At 36.3% G+C, this 12,370-nt stretch overlaps 1 protein-coding gene across 2 annotated transcripts; it reads right to left on the bottom strand.

Annotated features, from left to right (window-relative positions):
• Positions 1-981: 981 nt before the first annotated feature.
• On the bottom strand, positions 982-11,554 carry LOC103723258. 2 transcript variants are annotated; one of them, XM_039122076.1, is made up of 3 exons: positions 10,997-11,554; positions 10,336-10,466; positions 982-2,128 (listed from the first exon to the last, which is right to left on the bottom strand). In XM_039122076.1, the coding sequence occupies exons 1-3, from the start codon at positions 11,225-11,227 to the stop codon at positions 1,399-1,401; spliced, it is 1,092 nt and encodes a 363-aa protein (XP_038978004.1). In that variant the 5' UTR covers positions 11,228-11,554; the 3' UTR covers positions 982-1,398. The 2 variants fall into 2 exon arrangements, with proteins under 2 accessions (XP_038978004.1, XP_008812348.1); XM_008814126.3 differs by having other exon boundaries at positions 982-2,119.
• Positions 11,555-12,370: the final 816 nt, after the last annotated feature.

Raw genomic sequence — 12,370 nt, 5'->3', positions numbered from 1 at the left:
TATGTTTATTTTTTTCATATTCTAATTATTTGCTTTCTTCAAAATGTAGGTGTCTCAATAATGTAATAATGGAGGAGTGTTGAGGAAAGATGAAATCTTATATTTTTTCATCACTTCTTGGTGGTCTATAAGTACCCAAGATTTATCCAACGAATAATCGATATGGGACTAAAGATACGCCCGCACAGGTCCTCACATACTCCCCTTGTTCAAGCCCTGACGTCCTCGACTGGCTAAAGATTCAGATCCATTCAAATCTAATCACAAACACCACGATCGGCCCATTGTCAGCCCCAATGGATCCATGCTACAGTGTCCTCTAATCCATATAGGTTATGAGCCGAATCCGCTCTGATACCATTTGTAATAATCCGAGATCTCACCTAAAATGACTAGCCGAAAAATATTATTTAAATTTCATAGTCCTGTATAAGTACCCAAGATCTCCTCGGCGAATAACTAATATGGGACTAAACACACGCCTGCACGAATCCTCACCATACTTCTTCCACTCAAGTTCTAACATCCTCGCTAAGAGTTTAAATCTATTCAAATCTAATACAAATACCACGATCGGCTGGTGGTCAACCCCAATGAATCCACGCTGCAGTGTTCTCTAATTCACATAGATTATGAGCTAGGTCTCCTCTAATACCATTTGTAACAACTCAGAATTTTATCTAAAATGACTAGCTGAAAGATATTATTTAGATTCCTTAGTTTTCTATAAATATTCAAAATCCCCCCGACGAATAACTAATCTGGAACCAAATATATACCCACAAAAGTCCCACATTGTCCCCAATTTTGAACTCACAGCATTGTTACTGAAGATTACGCGCTGCAAAATTCGTTAAACCCAAGTAACGAGCCACATCTCATCTCCAAAAAAAAAAAAAAAGGTCAGCGAGAGAAGACAAGCAAGGCATGAAGAAATACAATACAGGCTCTAAGGGCAATATAAAACCAAAAGCATCAACATTAATATCGGAAAAGGCCGACTGAAGCACGTCTATATCAACTTTATATGAAAAAAATACAATATTTGATTTCCTTGCTATGAATAGAACATCTGCATTTATACAAAAGAATTCCTTCGAATACATATAAATAGCGATCAGATGACCAAAAAGAATTACAGCTAACATCAAGTTCGGCCTTTCAGTTGTGATACAAGGAACAAGCAAACCTGGCGACTATCTTTTCAGCCAATTGCAACTGGTGGAGATAACATTATTGACATTTTCATTTCCTATACCTCTTCTTTCCCTTGTAGAGTAACAAATATACTGTGTAAACCTTGATTGATTCAAGGCATGATATAGAAGAACTCGCTCCCATGAATCGAAAGATTGCATCAGATGCAGCAAAAAATTGAGGAAACATGTAAAATGGTGACTAATCCAAAGCAGCTTTATTCCTCCTAACGGCTATGGGCTTTGGCAAACCATCAAAACGAGGCCTCGCAAGACCATCAGGTTTCGAAGTCCACTTGCTCGTTGGCCATATAGGGCAGTTATCAGGGTCTTGCAAATTGGAAGTGCTGGATGATTTACGGACGGCAGAAAACCCATCAGCCATGAGAGGGTCTCCAAAAAGAACACCATTTGGGCGACCCATATCCATATCAGTTCGGCTCCCTGATTTTGGCCTCAGAGCTAGGCCTTTCGCTGTCCTCCCTGAGAATCCTCCACTGCTATTCTCCAACAATAATTCTGGTGTTTGATGTGATGGATGGGCATCAGCTTTTTGACGCCTCCTGATAGATCTCTCAGCCTCACTGTTGTCAACAGCTTCTACTACAATCTTGTCCTCAGTCTCCCCATTTTCTGATAAGAATCCATTTGCCACGCTTCTAGACTTCCTATTCCAGCTATGAAGTGGGTCCGAGATCGGTGACTCGCACAAAGATTCATCCTCCAAGCAAAGGGACCTGCGCGCTTTGTAGACGGCCATTTCCGTGCCTTCAGGTGTTGGACGCCTTTTAGGGGGTGTGAGGCCATAGTAACCCTGTAAACTGTTCATGGCTGGGGAGATTCTGCTTGGAGGGGGTTTCAACTTGAGTGATTGGAATGAATCTAAGACATCAATATGAGGTTGACGGAGAGGTGTCTGTTCTCTGCAATAACTTCTAGCATAATAAGAGAAATATAATGGGGAAACTATTTTGCAGTTTTCCAAAAAAAAAAAATGGCAGGACAATAGAAAAGTTCTACATCAAATAACAAATCATGTACACAGCTGTCTAAGAGCAAGAAAATTGCAAGAATATAATACAAGAGCAAGGACAACGTGGTTTTATAAGAGATCTGGCAGAGTGCTAAATCAACAACCATCCATTAATCATAGTCTCACAAGCGTGTACTGTTGATGACCAGAGTCTACTTTGAAATTCTCAACAGTTAGAATTCGTAAATACAAGATAACATAAATCATAAATGGTGGTAGTTGAAAAGCCGGACATTTCATTTATGTCACCACATCCTTTCTCCCAAAGAACCATATAAGTCATGCACAAGCAGACATTTTCAGATGTAACACCTTACTCCTAAACCATCAAACATCAGAATCAAAAAAGCAGTTAAACAATTAACCAATCCATCTAAAATTCATAGCTATTTTGCAAAAAGGGCATGTCAATGACATCCAATAACCATCAACCAAAATGATTCTAGCCCATTCTAAACAAATGATTTAGTTTTTTGCATGTATACCCCTGTAAATATCTAAAATTACGTGTATACCTCCGCAAATTTACTATTTGTGTTGATACCCTGATAAATTATTTCTTTTTGCATCTATACCCTCATAAATTCACTATTTGCATGTCCACCCTTATGAATTATTTCTTTTTGCTCATTCTCCCTTATTGAGGGCATACACAAAAAAGAAATAATTTATAAGGATATACACATACAAAAATAATTTATAAGGGTATACATGTACATAACAAATTTGTGAGGGTATACACATAATTTTAGATATTTATATATCCAAAAAGAAATAATTATAAGGGTATACCAGTAAACAGAAAATTTGCAAGAGCATACATGTAATTTTTTCAGATACTTATATGGGCAAACATCCAAAAATCCAAACGATTTTCTTCTTCTTGGTCCGCTCAGATCAAACTTTTAGCATATCAATCAGGAGTTACTGCATTACAGTATGTTCGTGCATGCAACATCAAATTCTACATTCTGAGATTCCTCCACACTGAACTTACCGATCTCTTGACAATGTGGTGAAGGAATAGAAAATAGCTGTTCTTTTAAGATGTTAAGAAATTCACAAATAAACATTTTCTGGATATGCAGATTAAAGTTCTATTGTAACAAGGGATATGACCCAGAGTAAAAGTTCCCAGCCTATAACAGTTTGACACTTTTGTCATCCTTGTCTGTTAAGCAGCTTCAATAGTAAAGATGAGCAAAAGCAAGTTAAAAAGAAAGGTAGCTAAAGATTATAGACATGGACAAGTCCCCAGCTAGAAAAGGCAGAGGGAAAATAGTCAGCTATTAAAATCAAGTAGCATAAACTATCCTCCATTTAAGACATCAGATGACATTTCTGATTGGAACTTCCTGTGAAATTTAAATATTTGGATTCATAACACATGAATGTAAGTGTTGTGTATGGAGTATTACTGCTAAATATTCGAAACATAAAGGACTCACTAATCTAATAAGAATAGTCACTTGGGTAGTGATTCTAATAAAATGACGTGTAAACTAGGAAGAACATAAATGCCGCTAAAAATTTAGTAGTTTTCCATATAAAAGACGAATTAATGAAAACTGGATAAGGTTGCCCAATCATGTGCAATATGTACTATGTGATGCTCCAATCAAAATAGGATTGTGATCAGTATGAAATGGATGTACATGTAAAGTAACTAACCAAACAAAAACAAAATAAAGATGGGGATTAAGTGAATACTTCTGCAAGTTGGATAGTTGATCCATTAACAGGGACAGATTGTCAGACAACCACGTGGAACTTGGGCAGTTAGTTATCACTGTAGATCCATCTATAGTTCAAAGGGACAGCATACACATCAACTGATGAGTTCTAAAACTAAAAACTGACATCTAAAATGAAAGAATCAAGGTAACCCAAAAATGATGATAAGGAATGGTCAAGAAAGAAGGGCCACAGCACATACATATGAAGAACGAAAGAAGAAGGACAAGGGGACTAATATATAGATGATTAAGGAAAAAGTAAGCAATGAAAGCTTTAGCAGGATAGCAGAGAAAAATGAGGTAACTTAGTGTGCGTCAATCCACCACTACTAATGCCTGTGTAACTGTGGGCAGTCTAATCATTCAACAAAAAGATGAAGCATGACATTTGACAGTTAAAAGCTTAGGAAAGAATTTGAGAGTGGAAGAGTCAGCAGAAAACAGGACAAGATAACTGCACTTTTCTTGTCAACTGCATTCAGTCTTCGGGCATTGAGTAAGTCAAAAAATTATGTGTTCACCTTTCTTTACCTTACCTTCCATTTTTTCCCTATGATTGGCAGACTTACTCATCTCGTGCCCTACCATTTGGATTTCAGCTGAAAACTACATCACTCACTAACCTAAGGATTGTTGAAGTTTGGCAGAAGCATTTGAATTAGTAAATCTACAATAGAAAATGAACTCGGTGTGATCTAAACATTTTATACTCAACATACAGGAGAATCTTGTGCATACAGATGATATATAGTATACAGTTCATAAAGTTATTATCGTCTCAAAGAATGACAACAATAATACAAATTGTACAAATAGATAAAACCATTTTGACTTCTCTGCATACGGAGCACAACTACCTTATCCAATTCATAATTTGAAAAGGTAAAAGTTGGTCAAGTCCAGCCCACGTTTTGCTCCAAATTAAGATTCTGGTACAGATCTAGCATGACAGGACCCAACCTTGTTACGCATCAAATCTAGGAATTGGACCCATAGCCAATATCACAACAATTATGATGATCACCATCATCATTCATAGGTTTTCCTATATAATATACGGCTATCAACCAAAAGTCAACAAAACTTTGCATAAAATTCTTTACAGGCAGGTAGGCTAGTTCATAGCCACTTGCAAACCTCTGGTTCAATGTACAAATTTGAGCTGGTTACTTTGCAAAGATAAATGGGCCTGGTATGGTGGACTTAAAAACGACAACCAGGCAAAATAGTGTTCTTGCATGGTGGATTTAACTGTTAAGCATGTGAATCATTACTCCTCGTGATAACATATGAGAAGAAGCATGCTCTTTTATATATCCACATACACTGAAACAGACATTGCAAATGGCATACAGTGAAAAGGCCAAAGAAATGTTGGTGAGCACCCACGCTCCATCAATATTTTCATTCTTGTGGTGGAAAGAAGTGAGACGATGGAAGGAAGACATTGGATCATTAACTATTAACGCTTTGAAGGACTTGCTTTCAGAGCAAGAGGCACCATAGTAGATAACCTTTAGCTTCATTGCTCACAATGATTAAAAAGACCTCTATGAAACATCAATGCAAAACACTGGTGCAACAAATTTTAACAGGTAGGATATGATAATCATTCATAAGAAGTTATCATAATAACATAGTCCATACCCCCCACAAAAATATGAACATCCACGATGGTCCATACTCCCTACAAAAATATTAACATCCACAATCTCCATTTTTTAGTCATCAAATCAAAATTCATTGACCATAGTCCATACTTCATCCAGTATTATCAACAAGACAGATTCTAATATCAAACTTCCATCATGCCCACCACTACCATCACTAAGAAATCAACATTCATCATCCACCAGCTAAAACAAAAAAGGCTTCCATTCCCCTAATGTCAAACCTTTTCAGAAGCATCACGATCATTTTTGTGATTTTAAAAATAGCATATTTAAATGAATATATGACACACAACCCAGCCATATTCAGTGCAAATCAGTGTCTGATGGATATTGCATGCAATTTATAGAATATATATATATATATATATATATATATATATATATATATCCCAGAAATGCCTCCACCTCGAACTCAAACCAGTGCTGTCAAAGCAGCACCCAAATGCTTAAAAAGTCATGGCACCTAAGCAAAGAATGACCTTGGCACTGTTTCATCCAAACAAACAAATACTCCTTTATTACATTTTATTCATCAGTGCCATCTTGTATTTTCACTACTATGCCTGGCAGGGAAATCGTATAATTTGGAGTACAAAACAAACAAAAGTCATCTGACAATTTTTGGTAGACTAGCAGCCATTGCTCAACTGCCCAAAGACCCATAGAATGTGTTTCTTATTTTTCATGCTTCCTCTGTATCAAATCAAAAAACCCAACCTTCTGATGTCTTCATATAGCCTCCTTCTATGTTCAGGAGATCTTGGAGGTTTCTTTTTTGACTAACCTTTGCTAGAATTCAACTACTCGTAGAGGATGCATTCAACCAAAGAACTAGCATATAAACTTTTCAAAATTTTGACAAAATAAATTATGATCCATAGAATAGACATCATATAGATTTTACAAGACTTTCTCAACAATATTATGGTAGGTGCATATATGCATAAGTCAAGGATTAGCATGGTGAAGACATTTCAAGGATGGACCTTAAATAAAGTGAAGGATCACTAAATAGAGGAGGTACAAGAGACCACACTGAGGACACCAGTTTCAAAAAGGTTCGTGATAAATTATGTAATTTATGAGTTTGCAACCGGTTGTAACTCAGGACAGCAATTGCACTATTTAAAAAAATAAAGTCAATCATACATGTGATTTTGTGCCAAAGAACCAACTAATATATCAAGTAATCAACCTTACAAAACCCTGCCAAAGTCATGCGCCTATTTATACCTGTTGGGGCATTCTTTGCTCCATGCACAACAATATTTAACCATTTTAGCTAGTACTGCCAAATGCTGAATGGAAACACAAAGTCATCGAGCTTCAACAGTATCAGGTGGCAAAAATATTTAGTGCCTAACATATGATGAAGGGAACATATTCTTCTGGGTAGACTATTTGGCCTTATAATATGAGAACCCAATAAAAACTACTGGTTGATACAAGTTAACCTATTATACAAAGCTTCAATACCAAAATTAATGCAGCAGAAGATGTTGAGTAGGATTAACTTAGTGGTTTTAAGGTAAAAAAACCAATAATTTATAGTTGCTGATGTTTAAAATCAAATTTGAACTTAAACAAAACCCAAAAAAAAAATCCTAACAAAACCATGCAATGAATTCGTAAAGCTAGCTATTGGAGAAGAGAATCTAGATTTTCAAAGGATCTTGATGTTGATTTTACATTTTAGTTAGTTCAGCAAGCCAATATCTGACTTAAATGAGATTGTAGCAGACCAGATAAAGCTACAGGGATTGGTAAATATGTTGCTGGAAAGGTGGTGTCATAATGCAGTTCTCTAAAAGTCATAAAGAAGATATAGAATTAAAGGAAAAAGGTAAAAAGTCGATTCAGATCTTCAAAGGACATGGTAACCATGTCTAGTTGTGGACTAGCATCATCATGGATTCACAACATGATGCAGAGACAAAACCCATGTTATGTTTTTGCACAACTTAAACATTTGAGATGTCTGACAGGTATATGTTTCATTAGCCCTTACATGTCATTCAATACAAAATATAAAAAACAATGAAGATCCTCCTGTCGAAACAGGGGTTCCCGTTAGAAAGGACATGTATAATAAAAATGAACATCTTTAAAGACAGCAAAAACTGCCTACAAGTTCATACTTTAAGACCTCACTAACCTAACCTGTACCTAAACTGGCACACTTAAAATACCGTGAATGATCAATCATGAAATAAAACCTCCCCAAAAATAGCCTAAAAAATGATCAAAAATTTATAAGAAAAATAAACTAAAAAGCAACTAGCTTTATAACTTGACAATCAACAAAATCCTTCACTAACTTACAAAGGACTCCTAAATTCAAGTGTTATTAAGAGAAACCAATATAGAATATGTTTTAACTACTTCTAGAACATAAATACAACTCAAACCAATATGGGGGTAGTTGAGGTTTAGGTGGGTAGACGCAGGCATTAGGTCTCATTGAGACAGCATCAAGAGCAATGATGCATCATCCACAAAAAAGAGTATTTCAAAAACCAAAAAGATGAAGAAGAATCTGTATGTGAATCTTATTATAATTTGGGAATAGATAGCATAACATATTAAAAAAAAAGTAGCTTGAGAAGTACCTCATGAGCCTGAAAGTAAAACATGCAAACCAAAACAATATTGGTGGTATAATGATGATGTCCATTAGGTAAATGATAAAAGTACGCATGCAAATAGTTACTTTAGATGCATAATAAGCATGCATGGTGAAAATGTCAATTAGATTATAGCAAAATAGAGGATAATCCCAATGAAACAAGAATATGCTAAGAATTAGTTTCAGACAGCACATAAGAATAACAATAAATAGCATGGCTTAGTCAGATGTTTGACAGTGGGTTGTTTCTGTTTTTTTTCGAAAGAGGAAATGCCACTTACTTAAAAGGGCCCTCATTAGCCATCTTTGAGATGGACAGGTTATTAAATACTTTAACATGAGAAAACAACAAGATGATGCAGGTCACCTTTTTCCTTCTTTCTTTTGTTCTTCTTCTTCTTCTTCTCTCTCTCTCTCTCTCTCTCTCTCTCTCTCTCTCTCTCTCTCTCTCTCTTCCTTCTACTCCTTTTTGCTTTGAAGAAATATGGTGGAGACACCACCACAAGGGTTTGAACCTTGAACCTCACCCAAGTGGAGCAGGCTGTTGACTGAGCTACAACTGGTTTTGGCATTCTCTGTTCTACTCTCTCTCTCTTAAAATTTCTCTTTTATATGCCAAAATCCAGATGTCAACCAGCAGATTTCTTGCAGGATATCAGTAAATTCAGATCTGTTGCGATTCAGTCACTTAATGCAACCAAAGTGGTGAATACACACACAGATATGGATAGTTCAAATTTCTGTGTAGCATCAATGGCTTCCCCATGTCCGTTGTCCATAATTGTTTAAACCTTGTCCATAACATAGTTAAAGGATATTTTTATGGATATGCATACAACGTAAGAAAGAAATAAAGCATCGACTGAAAAACTGCAATTAGTTTTGTGTTTGCATCCAGGAAACTAAATCTATACTATAGTAAAAAGAGCGAGTTAGGATCTTCAGTTGTGTTAAATTTGCATTTGGGTGGAAAACTACTTAGTTTACATAGGAAACTTTATCATGAAATACATAATAAGTATGGTGATTTTGGAAAGGAAGATATGTTTATAGTAATCTAGCCGTGATCTTATCTCGTGATGCCCAAATAAGCCCATCTCCCATTATTATCCTCTCTCTCTCTAACTTTCCCAATCTAATTTAGAAAGGTTTCTCACTCTATCTCTCGTGCACATGCACGTGAGCATACGCGGATGTGGGTGCCCCCCCCCCCAAAACACACACACACTCTTCAACCCTGCTAACAAAGAGAGTATCTATATCTTGCCACTTGCATTATGATCCTTGACTTCCTATTAATTATCCCTGTGTCCATATCTTTCCTCCACTATATCTTGGCTAAGAGTCCTACATTTCTTAATTTCTCATCCCATGTTCCTTAATTACCCACATATCTCTCATGTTTAAAAATAAACTATTATGCTCTAATTTATTCTCTTATTTAAATTTGCAAGCAATCTTATACCAAGATCTAATAGAAACAAAGTCATATTAAGATGGAGCAATGGTAAGCCAATATCCTTTTTGCATAAGAAATCTTGTTATTTAAAAATTAAAAATTTTCCTTTTCATCATTTTCTTCATTAAAATGTGCTACTTTTTGACATGTAAAGTGTGAAACTATAGTTAAGTTTAAGTTGGAACATAATAACAACCAGAATTTTAGTTATCATTTATTTTATGTACTACCACTGCACATTTCTTTTTTCACTATTCCTTATATTCTAAATAAGTTTGTTTTTACCACCCATATGCATCGCACGTGCCAATTTACTAGTGCATGCAAAAGAAAGACATCAAATATAAGACTAGAAGAAATAGTATAGCACTTAACCATATACTAAATAAAAATTTTAAAATATTTTAAATAAGTTTTTTTTTTTGCTGCACACATGTAATGCACATGCCCATGTACTAGAGCCATGCAAAAGAAAGAAATCAAATATCAGACTAGAAGAAGTAGTAAAGCACTAAAAAATCTACAAACGACTGCACCCAAGTTTAGTGGTTCAAATTTCCAAATTTCACTAATTATGAGTATTATTACAAGCAAAAAGATAAAGATAATTACCCGTTATTGGCTGAACCATTTGAAAGAATTGGAGATGGGGGATGCCTTCCTGGCAGAGGAATTTGTAATGATTTGTGAGCAAACATCTGAAGATCTGTCACCAAACCATTCAGTCTTCTTATGTCTGCTACCTAAAGCATGAAAAACACATTTTTATTGCGTAAGTCGGACTTCAGCGACAGATAATATAACAGAACATCTATCTCAGCCAAAATCATTGATTCAATCAAACACAAAGGAGATACAGAAAAAGGCTAAACTATGACATCAATCTGGGTAGAGTTGATTAACATATAAAATGGCAATTTCATCAACTTGTCACCCAAAAGTTTCTTTTGGCTCAATTGCTCCCTACGTGAATAGCGAACAAATAAACTAGCATCATTAAGCATAGGAGTACAACCATTTCTACTATGCATCAAATTATTAAAATAGCAACCATGCCTGAAAATTCAACAAAACACCCAAAACAAATAGTAAAGCCATTAAAAGATGCAATTTTAATTAGCATATGGTGATTACACTTCCTGTGCTGCATGACAAATAAACCCGAAATCAAATTTTTAAATTCAGCGTAACACCCAGAACCCCAGAACTGTTCAAAGAACCGCCGGTCCAACGAAAGAAAACAGCAAAAAAAAAAAAAAAGCATTTCAATTACCTCGACACCATACTTTATGGCGACACCGGCAAGCGTATCCATCTTCGAGACACGGTGCTCGATATACTTAACAGCCATCGGGGAAGAAGAGGAAGAAGAAGGCAGAGACGAAGAGGACACTGGGATCGTCGCAGAGCTATCAAACTCTCTCGAATGGGCTACGTACCCATACATCAAACTCTCAGAATAATGGAAAGAATTGCCATTCCTTCTAACTCTCTCCGCCTGCATCTCCGAAAAAAAAACAGAAATCTACCGTCTCCTTAACCGAAAAAATGGGAAACAAACCTAAAATCCCCGGAAACGGAGAGCTTCTCTCATATGACCTAATTTCCACAACCAATGCTCAACCTAATTACATCCAAAATTGCGGGAATGAAACCATGAAAAAACCCTAGGTCCGTAGATCCGGTGCTCCGGGTCACGATTTCCGATCGGGAATCCGTTGATGCCTCCTCGGAATTATTGATTTGAACCGCGCGCTGATTCGATTTGGGCGTCCGAAATCCCCAAAACCGGCGACAAAATAGGGGTAGGGGAAAATAAGAGGGGAAGAGGGGGAGGGGGGGGAGAGCGGGACGCGACGGCTTATGAAGCTTCCACCAGGTTGGACGCGGTTTCTGGAACGCACGCCACGTGGCGCTGTTCCAGCGGCTGTCGTCAAAATTTTCTTCCGACCCGCTGAGCGTTGGTTTCTCGTCCCCTGCTTTCCGCTCAACCTTCACAGAGGCCCTCGACCTTTCGTATTATTACGATGCTGTCCATCTCGGATAAAGAAATTTCCATTTATTTTTTAAGCACCACTGTACCGATGGTTTGAACTTCACAAGGTCAAATGAAGCTGTGGCATAAATCACCAAGTTATGATCTTCTCTGTTCAATACCTGAATCCAAAAAATCTAACATTTCTATCGCAACCATTCTTATGTCATGTAATACCTGATAATATATAGGATGGAGCCCGATGATGCACACAATATCATCTTATATAATGCATAAATCTTATCATATTGTGGTGACATATAAATGATTATGACGGCACGCTAGAGAATGCTCGAACTCAAAAACTTGCTATTATGACTCCGAATAATATCTTGAGATGCAACAGAGTTTGGTAGTAGATGAGACATTGTCTTGTACCTGAAACTCCAGGCGGATGGCTAGTGATCCAAGAAAAAAAAAAAGAATCGATTACATTTTTTTTTATGTTCTCCTGTTATAAATAGGACTAACAAAAACAGAGTTCTTTTTTATCACTTTATCATCCTTTTTTTATCAATTTCTTTTATTAGATAAATGTTATTTTTTATTTTTTTAATGGGAGTAGATTAAATCTAGTAATTTAATTTGATAGTTTTGAAATACATAATACAC

The sequence above is a fragment of the Phoenix dactylifera genome, unplaced genomic scaffold (genome assembly GCF_009389715.1).
Source record: "Phoenix dactylifera cultivar Barhee BC4 unplaced genomic scaffold, palm_55x_up_171113_PBpolish2nd_filt_p 001349F, whole genome shotgun sequence".
In the NCBI taxonomy this organism is placed as follows: Eukaryota; Viridiplantae; Streptophyta; class Magnoliopsida; order Arecales; family Arecaceae; genus Phoenix; species Phoenix dactylifera.
Note: the sequence above shows the minus strand (reverse complement) of the source record. Positions and strands in the feature narration are given on the sequence as shown.